Source organism: Patiria miniata, unplaced genomic scaffold (assembly GCF_015706575.1).
Source record: "Patiria miniata isolate m_02_andy unplaced genomic scaffold, ASM1570657v1 HiC_scaffold_7, whole genome shotgun sequence".
Taxonomy (NCBI): domain Eukaryota; kingdom Metazoa; phylum Echinodermata; class Asteroidea; order Valvatida; family Asterinidae; genus Patiria; species Patiria miniata.
The window spans coordinates 34,128,458-34,152,568 of record NW_024037074.1 but is presented as its reverse complement, the minus strand read 5'-3'; the positions used below and the strand labels follow the sequence as shown (position 1 = coordinate 34,152,568).

The window sequence follows — 24,111 nt, the reverse complement described above, 5'->3', positions numbered from 1 at the left end:
AAAAAGTCCCTCAATCCGTCTGTAACTGTTGAGGGGATGCTAGATATTCAAATTCACAGAGGAAAAATTGTTGTCGTAGATGCCAAGACCATCAGGAATAAATCACAAGTCAATTCACAGTAAATTTGCAAGGTGCGTTTTTAAAAAGCTTGTGACTTTGATGACTAGGCAACTGTATGATTAGCATCTAAGGACTTGACAAAATCTCTGCAACATAATTCAGAAACCTGGGAAGACATTCAATTCAAAGAAGTAAAATTGTGTCATAGAATAGTCGTAGGTAGATGAAAGTCTCCGCAATTCCCCTCACTTTCCAACTCACGTTCAGGTACGTAACACGTAACAGGTGTATTGACTCACCTGACCAACGAGACACGTAGAGTGCCTATCGCCAGAGGCTGTACCAGCCTGGTTTAGGGTTTACACACCCAGGGAATCGGATGGAACAGGTACGTGGGAGATGTTATCTAACAAAAGCTGATTTCGGGCCAATTCCTGGGGTTAACAGTGCGCTTTCAGCATCCACAAGATGCAAGTCACTAAAGCGGCGTCCGTTTGGTTTAATGTGAATTTTGGGATTTTCAATATCACGTTTAGTCCTGCATTAAAGAGGCGTAGTGAGAAAATTATCATTAATGGGTGGAGGGGGTATTACTGTGGCTGATGGTTTAAGCCACGGATATGTGCAAGCAGGCCGTGTACACAGAGCACGTTCAGCACATTGATCAGATGTACGGCTAACCCTCCCTTATTTCTGCCCTCCCTTCCACACTCCTTTTTTTTTGGGGGGGGGGGGTGTTAACCTCTACCCCTCACCCCCCCCCTCCCACTGTCTGCAGTTATGATTTTATAAACACTATATGCTCAGTGTTGTCTGAGAGCTTGCGAGTAATAAAACACTCACGTGGGACCGAATTTACACGACCACCTGCTTGCCAGTGCAGACACCGTAACCACTCGACCACCGAGATTGCCAGGGCTGTCTGAACATTAAAAACCTTGTGTGCATAAAAAGGGATCAAAATATTGCAAACAAAAACAAAAAAACTGTTGCACTTTACAAATTTTAAAAAGGATTTCCACTTGTGCCACTTGATTTAGCCCTTGGGGGGTTTGGTTTCTTTTCCAGTGACCATGAGGAGGAAAACGCCCGTCTCAGTCTCAGACCGTAACATTTACAAAGCACCTTCTCCCATGGAGCTAAATCTTTGCATAACCTTTATGTATGTACTTGTGTATGTCTGTCATTGCTTCCGTAAAGATCAGAAGGTGGGGGGGGGGGGGGAAAGAATTACCCCTTCTTCCCACTGTAAGGGGGCCTAAAAACCTAGCTCTTTTCAGGTGAAGTTGAGACAAAAGCATCTGGGAACCACCTGCATGAAATGGAGGACATACTATGCCGCTGTCCGAGCACTTGTACTATCCAGACTCGATTATTGCAACTCTCTTCTCAATGGTATTAATCAGTATGAGGTTGATCGACTCCAACGGCTTCAAAACAATGCTGCTCGTATCACATTATCTCAACCCAAATACACACATGCCTCTCCACTCCTTCTACAATTACATTGGTTACCAGTTAGACAACGCATCAACTTCAAAACAGCAGTTTTCATGAACAAAGCACTTCATAACACAATTCCGCAGTACATATTATTATGCCCAATAGCCCCTACCCCTACCACTACCCCCCCCCCCTCTCCTCCCCCTTCAACAAAGCAAAATAAACACTTTGATATAAATAGATTTGCTTGCCAAAGCGTATGACCTTAGGACAAAATCGTCACGCCCAAACGAAAAAGTCAGCCAGCGTAACAGGAAAATGGCTTATCTCTTCAAACAGCATAAAATTTCCCCCTCCCTAAAACACAACACACAACAAACCTCCTCGGGAGGACCTTCCACTTAAAGGCTAGGGCAATGAACTCAAGCTGGAAAACATCCAAAACTGACCCAATTCACCTGGGTAAGGTTGAGGTCAAAGGTTAGATGGGGCCGATGGTAAGTCTATTACTGCGAGCTACGCCTACTGGTACGGGTTGGCACTATTCCTGAGAAAAGCATGTGCTTACTATTAGGCTTCAAGTTCACAGGGGATGAAGCATCACTTAATCTGGGAAAGGTCAAGATCTTTGGAGTATTTTTTCTTTCTTAGAAGCTTTCCTTATATCAAAACAGTTTATACCAAGAATATGTTTTTAATGAACCATCATATGAATTCATGTTATAGTGTCCAATGACAGCTTACATGTATGTAGAAATTGTTCAACGTCACATTTTGAATTTTCCACATCTAAAGCCAATTGAAGAACAAACCTACCCTGAAAAAGCTTCACAGAAAATGGTTTCTGAGAGGTTGTGGAATTTTACCAAGAATATTCTTTTAAACAAATATTTGAAGAAAACAAAAATCAGTGGCCCAATACATATACATCTGCTACAGAAAATGTTCCACGTCACAGATTGGAATTTCTGAAGCCTAATTTCAGATCCACTTCCTGTTAAAGAGAATATACAACATTTGCTTTTTCTGTAATTTTTAAGAAATGGATGGATTTGGGGGATTAGTATTTTATAGCAAATATTGTTACACTGACTTGTTTGAAATTTTGTGTTCGTAGATGCCAGAAAAAAAACCATGAAAAACAATCATCTTCTTGTAGTCTGGTTCCCTGACCTCGCTTAAGTTGAAATGGAGCAACTTATTGTAAGGTCAGGGACCCATGCAGTCTGGAAGGCTTGTACCCATTCATAGATGTGTAATCAAAAATTCAGACTAACTAAATATGGTAATTTGGGGGCAGTATTTGAAAAAAGCCAGTTCCTTTCCAAAAAATACCCCTTTTCTTGAAAATGTCAGCACACCAGGTGCCATGATTTTACAGGCTGCTTTAGACTGTCATTCACTAACAGTCCAGTAAGGTATTTAATAATAATTTGGTACCGGTAGTTTTGTTTTTTGATGTTTGCAAATGTTGTATATTCCCTTTAAGCTTTGAAGAAAAGGATTTTGAAAGGCCAAAAAATTACCTATTTAAACAATTAAAAAACATAGTTGTTGAAAATGTTCTGCATCTGATTTTCTTGAGTCTCTGAAGCCTACAAGGTAAAAACTTGCATCATGTCGATCGAAGCCTCTCAGAAAATCATCTTTGCATTCATCACAAAAGTATTCACGTACCACTGAAGTGGAACTGTTGGCAACTGTTTGGAACTTTTCTTAAAGCCTAGTAACTTGAAGGAATTATTCTTCAGCATCATGAAGAGGTCCAAAACTCTTGAGGATCCTGTGCCATGAACTCAAGGATTCCAGGCAAAATTTTCTGCCTGTAGTCTTAGACTGCATCTAAACCACCAATTACCTTGCTGTTTGTCTGTAAGCCTGAAGACTGAGCTATGGCTACATCTACTGTCAGCATGTTCCCATGTAATTGTACATGTAATTGGCCAAGACCTAGACAATAGCCCTAGCCAAGAGACTCAGAAGGAGCCCAACACATACGCCTATGGGCTACATGCACAAGTACCCCATCAACGGCCAGAAAATGAGAGTTGGGGGTGACCTAGACTGGTTCCCGATCCATCCACTACGTATTTTGAATGTATCCAAAGTTATTGGAGGCTGGGATTAGTCTCTGAGACCATCGCAAGTTGAATTCGAATGTATTCGCGCGCCGATGACGCCTGACGCTCACGCGACGATGCGGTGGCTATAACTTTCGCACATTCAGGAAATCATGCATACTTCGCACGCGAACCATTAACAGTACAGTACGCGCACGCTGTGTGTCCTGTCCACGGAGCTCTCAAAAGAGGTAAAAACATGCCCTCTTTTGTTAACACACGGAGCCCATAGAGGTGGCTACATCCATTCCCATAGACGTATGTCTTAATGCCAGCCGTAGCCAACGTAGTCTTACACTCAGCCACTTTTGCAGCCCTTGGAGAAATATTGTACACAAGTCAGGTTTACTAGCTCAAAGCATAGGCCCTAATTACTGAATTTAGTTGTGTTCACTAAGCCAACCATCCAATAGCATACCCTGGGTTTTTCTTCTGAGCTTGTGGATTAGATTTCTCACAGCCTTTTCCCGTAGCCCCATGGGATTTCTGCTGACATATCTGTGTTAGATACTGAAGGGGGATATTTGATGGCTCGCACCCTTGAAAAAAGTGTGAGAGTTGGTAACACGTTTTGACAGCTTAGTCATCCCGCTGGTACTGACAGCCTATGGGATCAAAGACCTTTTGTTTTATCAAGTGAAAGACCTTTTATTTCTTTACCGAACTCCATACATGTGCAACAGCTTCATCCAGATACAGAGATACAATGTAACCATAGACTTCAAACACTATGTTTCAGACTGGCTTGGAGTCTGGACATTGATAATGACCCGAGCCAAATTATTAAATATCTTTTTGGTCAAAATTAAACAACTCCTCACACAGAGATTGCACGCAAGTTGCGCATACTGTGCGATGTGGCGCAGAATGCAGCTTTGCCAGTGTAGTGTGAATTTAGGACTATGAAATACATGTACGAACTCATTGGTAGTATTGCGCATGCCTAAGGCCAAAAAAAAAAGATACTTCTGCTTCCGGTTTCCCTACCTACCCTATTCAGACAGCCCCTACCCTAATTTTTTTTATGGGAAAAATGAAAAAAAAAAAAAAAAAAAAACACATCAATTTCTACCTTTTACCCTTGCCTACATGCAGACGCCTCCATATGATCATACACAAAAAAATTGGCCCAAAAAAAAAAAAAAAATTCCCTACCTACCTACCTACCCTATTTGCCAATGGCATGTAATCGGAAGCAGAACTATTTGTTTGTTTGGGCCTAACTAAGGACTGTGAACGTTCAACCAATACAAGGATAAAAGAGACCGGATTTCATAGGAGTAAAAATTTCACAGACACTGAAAAATATTTAAGACCAGCCAGTGGGTGTTTTATCAACCGTTTAAGACTGGCCACATGTCAGGCTCTCGACCAATAGGAATGGGTAAACTGTCTAAGGAATTTATTAATACAATAGAATAATAATATAAACTGCTGTTCCTCTGATAGTTTATATTTTAAAAAATAATAACAAGGAAAAAATATGATTTAAACTGCACACATCAATGCAGTACTTTTCTCACAAAGATGCTTTTGTTACTTTGATTACTAATCATCCCCCTCCCCTCTCCCCTATCCCCCTTTCAAACTTTTTAAGGCATCTGTCATCAGCAGCCCTGACAAAAGCTGACCGTACCTTTCTCGCGATGACCAGTTGGACGATGCTTCCGGACCGGCAGAGGATGTCCACTACGTCCTGGTGAGTCACGGCGATCAGGCTGTGACCGTTGATCATCAGTATCTCATCCCCCTTCTGAAGACGTCCATCCCTGGTGACCATTAAACAAGTGATGGTAACTCTGATCTGGTTACGAACTTTTTTATTTATTTTAAAGAAAATGACCCGGCCTACATTCAGTCACACTGGACTCAATCTTTTTTCTTAAGTACCGTTTGTGTTTGTCACTTGTCAAAAACAATGTAAAAGAATGAACATGAAACAACTAAAATGAAATGACGAATAAAAAACTGAAAATGAGAAGTATTGACCAATACTGCATTTACATGAGTACAGCCAACTGAAATGTTTCAAAGCACCAACTTAACATTTCACCTGACTTAAATGTGCTAAAACAGATGCATGTACACGCAATAAGGCTGTCCATTCTTTTTAATAATTTAGTATTCAATTACTCGAAACTGTGTTTGACAGAATATTCAGATATTCGAAACTGCCAGCTGCAAATACTTGCCGCGCTGGTCAAAAGTTGCATGCAGAGCGCCAGTTAAACTTTGTGTGCGGCGATCGATATGGAGTGTTCTGCAGTAAGTATTATATAATTGTCAATGGCTTTAACCTGCTAAAAGGAAATAAACAATGAACTGCCATCGACAAAAAAATTACTTTCCACAAAAAAAGTGGCTCCTGACATTAAAATGCCGTGTGTATGTGTGTAGTTTTCTTTGTCTTCGAATATTCATTTGAAAGCTATTCTAATATTCGGTTGATGGTCGAATATTTGGAGTATATTCAGGACAGCCCTAAAAAGCAACACAGAAATGTTTGTGTGAATTAAAATATTTTAAGAAGCACCCTTAGTGCTGTGTTTTTGGATACTGTGCCTCTAGGCAAGCAGTGGCATCCTTTAATAAAGACCTTTAAACCATCTTTACTTTTATGACATAAGTACATTGAATATTCTTCATGAACAAATTAACATTTTTGTTTTCCTTTTAGCTGGGGGGTGAGGCATTTGGGTATCTCAAGCGCTGTTACAATGGGATCACCTTGGTTCAACTTTTGATGCACAAGTCTGGGCTAATAATTGTATGACTAGCACTTGTCACATAAAATAATCACACATAGGAGTACTTGGTTCCAAGGCCTTGTCCAAGTTACATGTACTTGACTATGGCTTGCAATTACACATGCGCAATGGATGCGGCTAATTCCACTTCCAATACAAATCAGCAGTACTGGCTAGCCATAGCCACATACCAGTAACTTTGACAGTGTGTGTTAGTCTGGTTGGCATGAATAAAAAAAGACATTGTTGGAATTGATGCTTGAATTTCTCACCTTTCAGCAGGACTTCCAGAGTCTATACCAGCCACAAAGATACCAATGTCTCCCTTCCTGGACCCTCTGCCGCCAGCGATCTGGATACCCAGTATTCCTTTGCTCTTGACAAGGTGGATTTTCACAACTTCCCGTTTCTGAAAACAAAGATAGAAAAAAACAGGAAAATGTCAGCAACATCAAACATAGTTTTATCAAACATACATTAGTTTTACTATACCACAAGATAAAACAGTCAATGTTTGTTTTATAACACCTCTCCCACAGATTCTGCTTGATTTTAAGCAATATCTGATTCATTTCATCTAAATAAAAATAAAATGTACTTCTATTTGAATACGAAATTATAGTTGAAAATTTACTTGCCCTTTTTCAAACCAACCCTTCACGAAATGTTTGAACGCGCAACACGCACACCCATATATGCATTTGTGTATAGTACTTTGTAAGCCTTAGTACTTTGGTTGCTAAGGGTATAGTACTTTGGTTGCTAAGGGTATGGTGCTACATGTATATACGCAAGATAGCACAGCAAGATAGCAAAAATAGTGAATACCATGTGACTCGCTTTAGGCCAATCAAGATACAGAACCTGTGGGTGAGGTGTTATAATGTCTTCTATGTAGTATGTATACCTATCTCACTGACTCACGTCTTAACTTGACTGGTTACCTATCTTACAGCCAGACTGTCATTTGTGACTTACGCTGGCCTGCGACCAGCTTTACGACCCCTTTCCTATTCGGGTAGGCCTGTGTGTTGTTGCATCCCTCACCACATGCGCATTAGCCTGCCGCTGGTTCTTTCATATACTTACATGATACATGTGCAGACAATAAGTTGAAAGTTGATAACATTTTCATTTCCATCACCTTACTTATTTGACAAACTTTTCAGCTACTCTCAATCATCTGAATCAATACAGGCGATTCCTAAAAAAGATTCCTTGCCAAGAAGAGTCCATTTTTTCGCAGAGCATTGTGGGAGACATTCGACAAATTTGCTAGGCGCGAGACACTTAAAATTGTTAGTTTCGTGTTTGATTCAATAATCTTTCTTTTCTTTTCTTTTTACCAAGATGGCATTTTTTTGTGAGGCTTCAGAATGCTAGGCTGCAATGTATCAAACATTTCCTCAAATTTTTCCTCATTTCCTTCAAATCGCGGCCATTCATTCAAAAAAGACGGCCATGTTTTTGTCGACCGTAAAGTTGAAAAAGGGGCTCTCCGTGGGAAACTCTTGGTGGCGCACTGTATTTGGAATCGCCTGTAATCGAATAGAATTTTAGGCACTCTGGGACCAGCTTTACTCAGCTTGCATCGTCTTGTTTAAAAAAGCCGGATTTTGTAAATATCACATTTCAGTTTTAAGCTTGCACGACACCGATCTTGAATTTAATGGACAATGTCACCATTTAGGATAAAAATGATGGACAAACAAATGTGGCTTCATGTTTTGTGTCTCCAAGGGAATCTCAACTCCCTTGCGTGCCTGGTACATCGGAGTGCAGGGGGGAAATGGTTAATTTGCTCAAGTGTCAAAGTCTGTCAAAATGGTTCTGCGACATTTTGTTTTGGAGTGCTGCCGGAAAAGGTCACTGTGTGTCAAGAAAGACGCAGGTGTTCGGAACACATTTTCCATCTGTTGAAAAATGGTCATCCCTAGACGCCAAAAAATGAGAAATGATAAACAGGGCTGGATTTCACAGTCATGTTGACATGTTCCTCAAATTCAGCCATTGGAAGGTACATGTACATGTATGCACATTTCATTGAAAAAAATTGTCTGAAGCTGAAGTACGTGTGTACACATGTGTGGTGCAGGTACATGTACATGTATTGGTAATATGTAAAACTGACATTAAATGGCCCATAAATGGAATGTTTTGTTTACTCTACCTTTATGTTCAATCTTTTTAGTGCCATTTAATGGTGTTTTATGGTTTTGTTTTGTTTTTGGTTTTTTTCATACGAATGGACCTTCTCATATTCATGTGTCAAACAGTGGTGTTTTCATAGGCAAAAGCTTACAAAAAAATTGGCTTAAGTACTGTTTTTTAAAAATATTTTTCTGCTTCATTTCAAAACCAAACCCGGTTTGCATTTGTGCCAGGAACATGCAATACAAATGTAAAAATAAGAGATGGAATAATATTCAAACAGATTCGGTACCAGTTTGGTCTCTTCCTCATAAGTGTCCATAAAGCAAGTTTCCTAGTACATAAAACTTTGGAAAATATTCAAAAAGTACTCACAAAGACAACAGAGAACATGATGAGAGAGGTGATTATCTGCACTTACATTCCGCTTGACTTCTGGTAACATTTTGGATAGCACCGAGTCACTCCTGGCCACCGACACAGGGGGTGCCGTCTCCGATACCTTGACCGTCTTCGATGGGGGTACGTGCTCATCCATCCTGCCTGCTTGTGTCTCCTGACTGGCACCCGTCCCTTGGGGCTGTCTGGGTGCTGCTCTCTTTGTACTTTGGCTCCTCTCCCCGCCGGTGCCCCACATACTTCCGACGGGTAAGGGTTGACCTCTGCTGAAATTCATCTGGTCTTCTGGCGAGATCAAACTCAGATGGTGTGTGCTGCGCACCGGGCCGTTGCTGTTTTTGGCCACGGCCTCGGGGGAAATGGCGTTCAGATGTTGCGTCCCGCGAGGCTGACCGCTGATGCCGGCACGCCTTTCAGTCTCGGGGGAAATCGCGCTCAGATGTTGCGAGGCATGAAGCGCAGCGTTGCTGAGATCGGCTGCCTGGGAAGGGGCACTAAGTGGTTGTCTGCTTGGCGGCGGGAGGGATACCTGTCTGCGAGCCGGCAGGGGGCTGGTCTGGTCCAACGTCTGGGCTGGGCTGCTACCTGGAGGGGGCCTGGGCGCTTTCCTTTTGGTCTTCCGTAAGATAGCCACGCACAGTTTACCTGACCTTAAGGCACTATCCAAGAGGAATCTGAAGGAGGAAGGCAAACATTGTGCAGTTACTTTACAAATTTGCAGTCTCCAAAACCTCTAGGGAAGCTTGAGAAACACAGACAGCCTTTTCCCCCAAAAAGCTGGGATCAGACATTATGAAAACAAACGTCTGAATTTTCATCTCACATATGTACAGGCCGGCACCTGACATTTGACTAAAGTACGCTTTACACATGAGACGGGCTGTACCTCGTAATTTTGAGGTCAAATTTCAAACTACTGATTTTAATCAAAATGTAGCCATTAAAGCACTCAAGAACACACTTTCCAGTAATAAACACTATATATAATCTTGAAGTATTAAAAAATTAAAAAATAGAAAGAAAAAAAATAGTAGGAGGTTAGAAATTAAAACTTGATGTAAAATTCAGACACATATCAAAGCCAACATGTAGCATATGTATGTGTACTGGTTAGTGGTGTGCATTTACGGGTAGTACGGGAACAGGGTACCCAATTAAAGCAAACACGGGTAACTGGGTACTCGTAAAAGAAACCTAACCCCAAAATTCAAATCCCAGAAGTTTTTCGAAGGCTTTAGCTTTACGGTGTAAAACTGCAACTTTCACAAGCGTCATCTGTCGCGCATAAATATGCACAAACGTGGAATATCTTTTTGGGTTTTCCATGTTGGCCTATACTATAGCCAGGTTTTCATTTTGAAAATTCCACACAAATGGCTTTCAAAACCTTTCTTTTTCATTGTCTAAGAACTTACTCAGTAATTTGTCAGGTTGGTTACAGGTACCCGATCCCATAATCTGAAACCGGTTCCTGACATCAGCAGTCGGGTACTTGGGTACCTGGTTCCGATACACACCCCTAGTCATGCTAGTACTGGTAACAAAATGGAGCCTATTCCAGGTGTCAGGGGTGGGGGTGGGGGGAAGTCGAGGGGCTCAAGTCCCAATTTCATGTCATTAGTGAACCCCTTGGCTAAAACACACCTAGGGAATTCAATAATTTTCCACTGATTTCAAATTTCACCCGTCCTTCAAGTTGTGTTTGAATGCAGTGTTAATGCAGTGACCAGCTTTTTTATACCATAACCTTACTCTTTGGAAAGCATGGCTGTATGCCAAATTGCTACATGGATGTAGCCAATTCTTGAGGGACGCAAACCAGTGGGGCAATGGAGTAATGTTGACAGGACCAAGTAACGAAATTGAGAGTGTAACATTCATGAAGAATTAGGACCCCAGAGTTTAAGGTCATGGATGATCAACTTACGAAATTCCACAGGTGAACATTACTCCATGCACAGAGAAACCACTTGAGTTGGCCACTCATGACATGTACATGTACATGTACATGTACATGTACGGTCTATGTATACATGTACAGCGTACCTGTACATGTGAACATTTTTACATGTAGACACATGGATAACGCAATGAAAACTTGCCCAAAAAAACCCATAATTAAGAATTTACAAGTACAAAGAGTACATACATGACATACAAAATGCATTGGAAATGGCTGGGCAAACTGTCATCAGTGTGTGTAAATTTACACAAAACCTGTACCTGGAAAAAACGTTGACAGTCAACTGAAACTTGTGTGAATTTGTTGACCAACTGCAGTCATGAATCTCTCACATTTTGAAGTACAGCCATGTGCATGTACAGTGTTTAAATATACACTGTATACGGTGCATTACAGATTCTCTCAAAAAGATTGTAAAGAATAATCATACCCAACATTTCTTGTTGGTAGTTATCAGTCACAACATACATTTGTGCACTTATATCCACACCAGATCCACACGAATCTTGAAAAGGAACTCATGCTAGCTCCTACTAGACTATACAGCATACGTGTACATGGAAGCCACTATACACTGGACCACTCCAAAATCACAACAATGACGCTGTGTAAAGGTCAAGCACGCCTGCTCAAGTTCAAAAGTTAAGGATTAAATATTTTGACAAGAAACTAAGATTAATATTCAACTCGGAGGTATTCAGATCAAACTTCATTCCGGGTAGCTTGTTTGTAAATATACTCCAAAACTCTGTATTGTGTGGATGGGTTCTTGAACAACGTGTATACAATGTAGGCTGAGTGACTCTTTCAGGGATGTTCTGATGGCTGACGCATTTAGATGGTAAAGTACACGTAGACTTCAAGGAGGCATTGCCAACCAGGTTTGGGGTACATATCATGAAGTGCCCACTTCAGCACAGAAAGAATGTTCACCAAAACCTGCAGTGAACCTCTTTATTTCCCAATTCCCCCCCCCCCCCATTAGAACAACCCCCCAAGAAGAGACGGTTGCTTTAAAAAATGTGCATTAGTTGGCCCTGTTTACACAAACAGTATACTGTGTGAAATATGCCAAGCCAGTAATCCATCTAGAAATAAAGATCACAAACTGTGAATGTTCAGTCTTAGGCATGTGATAAACAAGAGGAAAAGATGTACAATGTATGTACAGTGTACGTTATGTGGCAAGGTGTTGAAAACAAATGTCTGCATGCATGCAAGCCAAAGTCTAAATTTTGAAAATAAAATCTGGCATAATATCCTGTACTTTTGCGAGGTGGCTCTGGAACATCAGCGAGTAGAATAAGGCAGTTTAGACATTTTTATTGTAATAGCAGGTGCTTGTTTTCCTGTTTTATACTCACATGTACATGTGTATAGTAGTACTATCTGTGTTGCTTTTGTGCATTTTATTTATAGCTCGCAAAAAATGTTGAACACCCTAATTTGAGGACCATCCTCTTTTTCATTTGGGCCACTGCCCACTCCAGATCACAAAGTGCTCTTGAGAATCCAGACAGGACAGTGCTGACTTTGATCTTTCTTAAATGTTATCAGAGCCGCACAATATACGATGTACATGTACATGTATGTATGCTCTTAGTCTTCAAAATAGAAGTTGAATGCCAAATTTATGTCAGTTACTAGTATGAGGTTCATTTCAAATTTATGACTTCCCTTTCACTTTCCTTCCACTTTCCTCTCACTTTCCTTCTACTTTTTTTTCAAACATATAAATGTAGCCCTGGCCATTCTGAACACAATACAACTTTCTGGGGATTTCATTACTTTGCACTTTTTATACATTTTAAAAACAACTTTTTCATCCAACTAGTCGAATAAGCACAAATAGATTTTCTTTCCAACACTGCAAACGTGTAGGCCTATGTGTACATCAAGACATGCAGTGCTTAAAAAGATAGATACGTCATACCCTGTAAGCACAAAATCTTAAGTTAAAGAACACGTGCTGACAAGCCCAAATTGCTTGTTAACCTGTGAACTGTACAAACTACAATAACCATTAGTTCAAACTTTTTCTTCAATAGTTTAGCAACAAAATTAATTACGCTAAGCAGAGCCCTGAAATTGGGCCAACATGATTATCCCCCTTCACAAGCCGGCCTACTTGTAAAAAAAAGTAATCAAAACACACCCAAATTAGGTTAACGATCCACTTACCAGACACCATTTCCAGAGACACAGTTTTGCCTGAGGGCTGATCCACAATTCCTTATTCCCAAAGCAAAGTGGACTTATTATTATCCAGTCAATCAATGGCCTTAACACTTTCCTACATATTTCTGTTTTGCCGAAAGACTAGAATTTCTTATCTCTTTCTGGGTGTATCAAGCTGAGACAGGAAAGGGCAGCAGTGATCAGGTTATTTCCTGAAGTAAACACGGTCTGCACGCACGCCGAGAGGGTGTGCGAAAGAGGAAACCCTTGGAATTGATTCGGCCTGCAAGTGGCGCAAGGCTTTAATGAGTCTGTGGTTCCGTTAAGATCTGCCAAATCTGCAGGGCAATCATGTACAAATTAGACGACCCTCAATTGAGTCATTATGATGTGTACAGTGTAGGCCTACTCTTATCATCAGTTTGGATTGCAGACAGTTTCTTGAAATGACCATTTACACTTGTACCTAACACTAGTTGCCCCTAAGTTAAGATAGTTGGTTTTAAAATAATCCGTATGTACACCACAAAGAACTTAAAGGGAATATACATCATTTGCTTTTGCTGTAATTTTCAGAAATGGATGGAATTGGGGGGTTGGAAATATATAGCAAATATAGTTACACTGACTTTTTTGAGGTTTTGGGTTCGAAAATGCTATAAAAACCAAGAAAAACAATCGTTTTCCTGTAGTCTGGTTCCCTGACTCCATATAAGAAGAAACAGAGCAGTTTACATACATTGGGAAATTGTAAGGTCAGGGAACCAGTCTAGCTGGCTTGTACCCATTCATAGGTGTGTAATCGATTGCAAACAAGTGCGATGGTCAACTGATGGTCAAATTGATACAAAAACACCACTTTTCTTGAAAATGACAGTATACCAGGTGCCATGATTTTACAGGATGCTTTACACTGTCATTCACTAACACTTGTAACAGTCCAGCAAGGTATTTCAAAATGATTTGGTAGTTTTATTTTTTGATGTTTGCAAATGTTGTATTTTCCCTTTAAGATAGTTTGTTTTAAAATAATCTTCAGTACACCACAAAGAACTTAATCTCCCTCCTCCTCCCCAATTTCCCTCAGAAAAGTTGGTAGTGTGCAATGAACAAGCCTGAAAAAAAGGGGGGGGGGGGAAGTGTGAACATGTAAGAAATGGCCCCAAAGTTTAGTTGGGTCAGTCCTGACTATAGAGTCTAGTATTTGAGAGAGTCCCAACTACATAATGTACTAAGCGAAATGTTTCGGTATTTCAACTGCGCATGCGCACAATGTTGGGTTCCGGGGCATTCGGGATAATCAAACGCTCATTGAAGGTGCATGAACGCGCAAGGAGATGGTCGCACAATGCTCGCACGACAAGCTGAATGGGCATTCGCATTACATCGCGTCGACGATTTTATTTCCGAATGAACTTTGACCTGGTCAACTTCATCAAGATACCGAACTACACCGTAACTATAGTTTGCATTAAACACAAACAACCTGCAGGACACACCAACAAACAAATATATATTTATAAAATATTTAAGTAATTGAAACAATCAATATTCTACCGTTTCTTCAACATAAAAAAAAAATGTACACTACATGTACATGTACAGGTAGCCTTAAAAAAGATTGCACTTTCATTATTCACGAAATTAAGTCACAACTAAGCATTCATTCACATGTAATTGTCATGAATCGAAGTACATTTTCATTCAGCATGTATTTGTACATCCTTTGATGAATAATTTTATGAAAACAACTGCGACATTCAGAAAATTAGAAAATCAAGAACTGAAATTATGATAATCATATATTGATTCATTCTGGCACAGATGTTTTTTCCCAGAAGACATCTGCTGGATGCACGCCTGCTTCACACCAATTAGCCAAAATACTTGATTCAATCCACGGTTGCCAGGGCAACAATATAATTTTTTTTAATTCCTTGCAATTACGTCTGATGGTTGTAAAATATGGTGGATATGCCCCTGCAGCATTTTCAACAGCAATATTACATATTTATGAGGCAGTGGGATAGCACTGAGACAGTCCATTCTAGGAATCCATTCTACAAATCTCAAATTTAGCCTACAAAAGACAAACCAACTAAAACGTAAGGTGCGTACCTTCAGAAACTGCTCTTCAGGCAAACTGGATTCTTTTTGCATCTCCACACTGTATTAGAGTGTTTACTCAGGAGTAATAGAAAGTACAGTACCGTACACAAAAGTTGCAATATTTCCTGCTGTCCGAACGAACACAGACACACGACTGAGTACGTGGCATAACAAAATTGGCCTTTTTTATCAAATTTTTCCTGAAAGTGTCAAGCAGAGATCAATTCTGTATTTTGCAAGTTTTTCTTAAAAGCAAACATGCGAACCCAACTACCCAGCCCACATACCTGACAAAATAGCAAACCATTCAAGGATTTCGAACGGGAACTATCTTCATTGTTCCCAAGTTGCAGGTAAAACCCCCAAAATTGTTGCAATCCCAACATGTCATTTAAAAATGAGTCATCGGATTTTCGGTATTAAAAAGCTCACAATGCGTGCCCCACACAAGGACAGCCTAGCGTGGCGACATAAAGAAAAGTTTCCCTCACAACAATAGTTTGGAAAGTCCCTCAAAACTTATAACACGAAAGAGGAAGTTTGGGCAAGACTTTTCATTCCATTCAAATCATATTTAAAGTTTGTGAAAAATGTTCATAATCTGGAAAGAAAAACCTGCTACCCAGTCGATTATTGCTCAAGGTAATGTGTAAAACTGTTTTTTTTTCCTTTCATGAAGGAATAGGTTTCTAACTTTGTCCCCCAACAATGGTTTGGAAAAGTCCCTCAAAGTTCCAATCATATTTAAAGTTTGTGAAAAATCTTCATAATCTGGAAAGAAAAACAGTTAAGTTATTGCTCAAAGTTATGTAACTGCAATTGTAGCAACCAGCAAAATGTTAAAATGTCGTGTTACAGGAAATGCTACAGAACTGAAGAAAATCAAACAATTGTACAATGTATAATGTGTGTACATTATGCAGGGGTGTGAGTGACCACTGATGAAAATAGCTGAAAACAGCTGAAACAGGTGTAAAAAGGCTGAACTTTGGAAATCTCCTATACTTTTGTATACAGCAAGTGAGGGAAAAAAGCTGAAATCCAAAACCAAAAAAAGCTGATATCAGCTTTATAGCTGAGATTTCACACCCCTGATTACATGTATGTTTCTGAAAAAAATGTGCGGGTAAAAAAAAACATGTTGAAGCGGGTTCACATCAAATAAAACCCTGAAGATGTTATGGTCAGTAAGTACAATGTAGACTTTGTTCAAGTATTCCATGAAAGTTCGGGAGTTCCCGGGAACATGTACCCGGTTCATGAAAAGAATGTTACATGTATTTGCAGGGGCGTAGCAAGGTCATATTTACTGGGGGGGGGGGGGGGGGGGGGGGTAACACTTGCACATCTGTACTGAAAATGTACACACGTTTTTTCTCTCCGGACACTTGGCCTCTGTAAAATCATATAGTGAGGGGGGGGGGGGAGGGGGGCTGGTATCATCTGTCGATGGGGGCGCTGTCACTTTTCTGGGCGAAACATGCGCAAAATGTAAAAAAAAAGACACTCATAACAGCTGCTGGCACAAAAGAGCGCACAACTTTTTTTTTAAAAGGGAACTTATTCAGAAAAAAAGGCACAAGTTTGTTAACAAAAAAGGGCACTCTTTACAAATATGGGGGGGGGGGTAAGCGCTGGTGAAAAAAAGGCATTTGAATGGAAAAAGGCAGTCTTTACAAAATATTTATGGCATTCTACATGTTTCTGTTAACTTAAATCAGTGACACCAAACAATGAATTCTACAAAATTCTTTTGGACTTTCAGTGAAACATGTGTGACTTTAGAGTTTACTTCTTATACCTGAATCCCCCACCTGTGTATTTCGCATTAAATTTGGAAAGTCTTTCATCACCTTCACAATTCCCTTTTAAAATCTGCGGATTTCAACTTTGAATTCCACTCTTTTTGTACTAGTGGGCCCAAGAATTTGGCCCAACACTGAACCTTGACCATTGGACCTGAACCACTGAGCCCTGGGGGGGGGGGGGGGGGGGGGTACAGGTACATGTATAGAGGAATGCCAAGGTTGCTATGGCAATGGCAAAAGTGTAGCAGTCAACCTTGACAGCAGGGGGTAGTGACCTTTTGTTCCAGCTTTTCCACAAATCATAATAGCATGGAGCTATCTAGCCTAAAACAAACTACACAGGTTTGCCAGATCTCATGCAAAGAATTTTCCAGTTCATGACTATCTTCACATGTACACTCGACAAATTGTTTATTGTAAATTGTTGACTGATTGTATTTTATTGTCTGCTATAGGCAGGCATGCAACTGGGAAATCACAAAAAAGAGGAAATTTAAATTTTCCCCAGACTTTGTACAGTGTTTTTCTATTTTCAATGGCACACTTGGGAAGTACAAGAAGAGGAAATCAGCTGATCCGAGGAAAAGTTGCATGCCTGTATAGGCCTAAGTTAAGCACCGTCGATATATCATTACTCGATTATGTGATATCATTTTGATATAAATATTGCTGATAGCAATTGTCTAATCATATCAAAATATCAAAATTTTCGATATTAAGGAATGATATTAAAAATATCGCAAAATGCTATTAGATTATTGTCAAAATAAATCTCCTGTTTGTGTTGACGTTTGCTGTACATAGTACTTGTACAAGTTTGTTTATTCAAATGCCACGCGATGTCGCTTCTAGCTAGCTGCATTCGCTGGAATTTGCGGTCTCCCCAATGTAAAACCTCAAAAGAAATTAAATCGCCTGTTCTGGACAAACTGTCAGTACTGAGATTTGTTTGAAAAAGTTTGTGTAATATGCCGAGAAAGCTGTAAGAAATCTGGATTTAAGATTTTTATTTCATGGTCTTGTACTTTTACAAAGGGTTATCAATAAATTGAACATTCTCGATACTGGTATCATTTATTGAACATTCTAATATCGACAGTGCTCACTAAATAAACGAATACTAGTGAACTACAGTGATCATCATTTACAGTGTACACATTGGATAGGAACAATCATTATAAGATTGGCACAATTTCAGTTTCTGTTTAATAAATGTGCTAAGCAAAGGATTACTTGAAAAATCAAATTGCCATAGGTTTGCCAAGCACATCCGTATCCACTTCAATTTACTTGATTACAATTAGGCCTACTAAAGTAGGCCTACAATTTGCATGTTTCAGATTTGAAATTACACGCATTTCTTTTGTTAAATCAATTTTAAATAGTTTTGTAAAGTACAATTTGCATGTACAAAGTTTGTGTAATATACCTTTTGTTAAAATCAATTTTAAATAATTTTCTAATTTTTTTATCGTTATTCCACAAAATGGCCCAGCTGTCATTGCAGACACAAACTGACGAATAATTCTTAGTATGAATTGACACTAGATTGAACTAAGTTCCAAAATGTGGGCTTCCCCTATCAAACAGTGACTTAACAAAATGATCTCATCATATAATTTTTTTCTTTGTTGCTCACAATGGAAAAAATCAAACAGCTGTGGGGCATGTGCTGTGCAAAAATGACGATGCAACTTATTAAATATACATGCTGTCATTGCTGTGGAGACTTTGTCTTTTCCAAATGCTTGTCAATCACAAAGACATGATTATGAAACAAACTTATCGTTTTTTGCTTAGAAACAAATTTACTTGGTATTAAGTTAAAACTAAACCACTTTTTGTTCACCTGTCCTGAATTGTAATATAAATGTTTCTTATTCCTGGGCCCAAAGGCCAAGCCTAGAGTCCACTTTATTAATGGGCTAACGCCGTGTTCCCACTGGACTTTTTCTTTCGCGGCCTTGCAGAAACGTACTCGACTCACTGTCATCATTTTTTGAACACCGATGGAACGTTTATTCGCCGTGAGTGGCTGTAGAATGTCACATATTGCAGGCACTGTGCACAATAACCTTTGACCTAAATGGTTATCGAATTGTAACATGTTAACATCGAGACATGACATAACTTTCACACGCTCAAATAGTCAGCTACTTGACCGAAGCGACTCGATGCGATGTAAAGTGAGGAAAATGACTTTGCTATCAATCCAGACAAATGTGAGAAGGTGCATACCTTTACGTCCTCTTTTTGTTTGCCGCCTGAAAATTCTTCGTCTGCCTTTACTATCATTTTCACTGAAATCCAACCCAATCAAACTTCTCACAAAATTGATCGAATCTGTCATGATTTGAGGAGCTGATCATAGAAGAACAAGTCTCTGTCCACACAGGGCGCTCTATACATGTACACGCTCTCTTTCAAATTGTCTTCTTCATATACTGCATTTATAAACAACATTGGGACTTCAAGCCCCTTGGCCCCTTAGAAAATATTTGCTTAATGTAAAGAGTCCCAAGTCGGCATTGCCAGGTGCTGGATTATGGCAAATTTGATGTAATTAGGAGTTAACGGTAGGCCTACCTCCCAATTTGAAACACACAAGGACAAGTGAACTTTAAATATCTCATTAAAATGAACTTCCACAGAAAATTGGGGCTCCTCGACTCATAACAACATCTGACAGGGAGTCCCCCTGGTAATCTGAAACATCCTTTGCTCCTCCATGTTCCCTAAGAGACCCCTATACACAGCTCTCAGGAACTGTTGACAATTTAATTATCCAACAGAAGAGAACAAATTATCACTGCCTCTATCTGCCCTTTAGAGAGAGGAAACCATACCCACGGCAGAGCTTGCCAAGGATTTCTGGGAATTTCAGGAAAATATTATTTTCTTCCACATCTGACATTTAAAGGTATGTTGCATTTATCCCAAAAGTAACCGACCAAAGTTTAAAAGCTATTAATTAAAGATCGTACCAGTACTAAACGCCCTGTGAAATAATTCCTTTCGGCTTGCTGTCACTTGGAAGAAATCGAGAAACGTAGGTGATTTCCAACGATCAGTTCTGACTGATTTTTGGAAATAAAGAGTACTGCTATGGACAAAATCGCATTTTGGGTTAATATCGTGCATTGTTTTTCACTGTTTTCTTGAAAGTGAAATATCATGAGCTGAAATTTTAATGGGTTAGGTTTTGAAATATACCTCTTAATTGGATTTTGAGTGGTGTTATTATTGGAAATGAACAAAAAGCATGAAAAGCAAATTTATGATCTATAGGCCCTATGCCTCTTTTGCTGTAGCTGGTTAATACTGACAACACATTAGACCTACTCGAAATTCCAGTCAATCTAAAGTTCAACTTAAAAAAAAATGTCTGGGGTTAAGGATTATATGCGAGGGAATGAAGAGTTTGCACTTTAGTAATTTCATATCTAGCCAGATTGACCATCAGCTACATATTTTGGGACCCTTGAGTTTGTTTGAACAATCAGCTACTGCGTGTTCAAACAAAAAAACTTTTGTCCATTCAACAAGTCTTATCACTGTACTTGAGCAATCACGGACAATACACAATTTGTGTACAGTGTAAACAACACACAAAATACACTGCATATTTGGGGAACACAAAAAATCCCTGTACTCTGAAATGCAGGCCAAGGTTTGGGGTTCCAAGGTATACATCAGCTTTGAATGAAAACTCCCTAGATGCTGTGTGTTAAATCCTATTATGATTGGTGGATTCAGGACCGTTAGGGTTTGGGTGCTCATTGAACACTTTTACTAGGGGGTCCGCGGGCATGCTCCTCCAGAAAATTTGGAAAACTAGACATGCTTTGGGGGCATCAATAAAATTCTTGAATTGGCCATGTCTCAGTTTATGACGACCAAGTCTTATTTGCTACCGAATCTTGTTCAGATCCACCATCGTTATTGAACAATAATTATGGACAGAACAATCTGTCAAACGGATTTATACAAACCTGAGGCAAAAAAAAAATGTATGCACAACAAAGACGCCAAAACATTACTATTTTTTTATGCGCGGGTATGTTAAGCTCCAACTATAGCATCATCCCAATTATGGTCGGGGTGGTCTCAACAATAGTTGAGAAGATCCCAAGTTATTGTTAGGATCGCCTCAACAATAGTCGGGACTGTCGCAACTATACATGTAGATTGGGCCACAGCTATAGTTGGAACATTACAGGGATATCTTCTAGTAAGTACATATACATGTATACCTTCAATGAAGGTACAAGATAATACACAAATGTCTGCCTTACCTTGCTCGCTCAGCAGAGCATCGCTCCATCAGATGTCCATTGATCTCAATGATTTCATCCCCAACTTTCAGCTGTCCGTCCTGCTGCACAAATGACCCCGGTGCGATCGCAGCGATGCGTATGTTCCCCAATGCTTTGCTGTTTGCCGGAGGTGCTACAAAAGGTTCCGGTTTCTGCTGCCGTTGCAGCGTCGCCGTTGTCGCGCCGCCGTTCTGCAAGATCAACCCGAAGTCTAAGGTGCTCTTCGGGGCCGGGGGAGACTGAAACGCAAAAACTTTGATCTCCTCTCTGTTGCGATCACCTTCACCCCCAGGCTTTTCGTAGGGGGCTTCTGATCCTACTGCCCCAGCCTGGCTAGCCGCAGTGGTTGCAGCTACTGACGTGGCTGCGGGTAGAATGCTGTTGAGGTAGGCACTGAGGACGTTGATGCTGCGTTGGACATCTTCCTGCTGTTGCGCACTGCTGCCTGACGCGTCTCGGAATTCGGTGAGGAGGCACAGCGATCTGGCTGCATTTTCCTCGCTTATTGGCATCGCTGATGGAAGGTTGTGAATCTCTTTCTCCAATGGTGTGTGTGTTCATGTAGTGAAGGTAGTCACTTGAACAAAGGCAGTTTAATACAAGGCAACAATCCTACAGTAAAGATAAAAAAGTCTCTCATTATTGGTCTGCTTCAAAATGAAATATAAACAGTCCAGACATAAGAATCCATAAAAAAACCATGAAACAGCTGTTGTTGAATAATCCCAATAGCCCCAATGTCTGTAAAATTTCAGTGATTCCATTTACGAAGCAATAAACTTGGATAAATTATTCAAATGTCACAACCCACGCATTATGATTGACATAATTCACAATAGTTAACATTTTTAGGCCAAAGCATTCGTCCATTTTTTTTTTCAAATGACAAACATGTGTATTCATAAACCAACTCAAAGTCCAACACAAAAGTTTGTACATGTTGTTCTATGGTGCATCTAATTAAAATACATTAAAAACATTTTTTCCCCATTGCATGCTATTTTGGAAATTGTGAAAAATGTCAGTTAATTTCTTGAAATTACCAATCAACATTGACGAGCAACTTGTTAATTTTGTTTAGTAATAAGCAAATGAATAAGCTTTGCAAGTGCAACCATAATATGAAAAGTGGAGTGATCTTTGCTCTGTTAATCACCTCCATGGATTTAATACACACTGCTCACTGACATTGGAATGCGTGTACGATGACGCATCGTCTACGAAAAGGAGACACCCCCCATTCATCAACAAACACTGCTTTTTAAACAAGTTGTTGGTTAATATTTAACCAGTCCTAAATTATGTCGATTTAAGTGAACGACTATGAACAGTATACTCACTGTGACACTGGTGAATTACATCTGGACTTTGAGAAAGTTAATCATTGTCTTTTGTGGTTTTTTATCCAGAATTTACATTTTTATATCATACAACGTGTACACAAAATGCACCTGCCGTTTACTGCGCTAGTCCAGCGGCGTTTGTGTACACGTTGTATATGCTGCGGTTACGCGCTGTTGTCAGATTCAACCATTACAAAATGGGTAGTGCAATGCCGTGTTCAACCACAATTATTGCTGTCAGGCTTGCTAAGTTTCCGTTTTGACACACATAACTCTTTCTAAATCTATTAATTTGATGATTATTTTCTTCTCTAACTAATTGTTTGCATTTAATGTCCAAATACTCGACCGCTAAGTCAACTGTTTGATCGAGGGTCAATTTAAACCCCCTCAATATTCCAATCGTTGCACCTTCCTTTTATTTATCGTCATTTAAATTTAACAGAGGGCGCTATTAGCAATATTTATTATATAGCTCTATGCAATATTCACATGCGAACATAGACTAGTTCCCAGTCCCTCCATAATCGATGCTGACTTCGAATCAGTAGGGATACCGTACCAGCGACGCGGAACGCTTTTCACCCGGGGGGGGGGGGGGATCACCAAAAAGGGGCACTTGCTCAGAAAAAAATCACTTTCCGTCGGTGTGAAAGAGGAGAAAATTGTGAAACTATTTTCGTTCACATTGCAAGGAACACATATTACCTAGAACAAAAATTTGCTAACAACATTGATATACACTTTTTAAAAAGTTTGCGCATGGAAATTCTACCTCCATGGTTTGCGTAACAAAAATAACAATCTTAATTCCCTTAATTAAAATTACAGTGTAGGCCTATTCCTGAAAAAATTCTCAATATAGCCGTATTGTTCTCGAATAAGGTATTTTTTCCACTTGAGAGAGCCCTTCGGCCTCGGCACACTCCCGTTACCGTTACCATTTCTCTAGGGCCTGGTCCGCCCTTTATTTACTGAATTTGACAAGTTATATACCCTAGGCGTTTACAGTCACTCCTAATCACCGTAAAAAAAAAATTTGTCAACATGAATAGCTGCCTTAAATTTGAGTCAATTCCCAAAAGCCTTTTTTTTTGGTCACCACGAAATTTGTCTGTCTCAATATTTATCGTGTTGGCAGTCAAGACTTACACGATATGACCCGTCTCCTGCGCTACTCCGATCCGACAATAATGGTGATATCATCAAACAACAGGCGGCGCTCTTCACAATTAACGGTACGATCTCAAAAACCATAGACATAGGTTCTTTATGTCTATGCTCAAAACCCATTAATAAGGGAATAAATGTGTGCTCCGGAGGTTTTTATCACTCTGTTTAATACCACTTAGAGTCTGGGTGCTGATAATTACCCGAGCCGGAGGCGAGGGTAATTATCAGCACCCAGACTCTAAGTGGTTTTAAACAGAGTGATAAATACCGACGGAGTACATATTTATTCCCATTCATAAA

The 24,111-nt window shown here is 39.8% G+C and overlaps 1 protein-coding gene across 2 annotated transcripts in view; it reads right to left on the bottom strand.

Moving 5' to 3' along the window:
* Positions 1-22,766, bottom strand: part of LOC119746231 — a 93,099-nt gene extending 70,333 nt beyond the window's left edge. For both annotated transcript variants that reach the window (XM_038223050.1, XM_038223051.1), the window contains exons 1-5: positions 22,636-22,766; positions 21,275-21,907; positions 8,944-9,595; positions 6,644-6,780; positions 5,261-5,393 (exon numbers count right to left, since the gene is read on the bottom strand). In XM_038223050.1, coding sequence (XP_038078978.1) covers positions 5,261-5,393; positions 6,644-6,780; positions 8,944-9,595; positions 21,275-21,807 — 1,455 coding nt within the window. In that variant the 5' untranslated portion in view covers positions 21,808-21,907; positions 22,636-22,766. The remainder of the gene's footprint in view (positions 1-5,260; positions 5,394-6,643; positions 6,781-8,943; positions 9,596-21,274; positions 21,908-22,635) is intronic.
* Between the last annotated feature and the right edge of the window lie 1,345 nt (positions 22,767-24,111).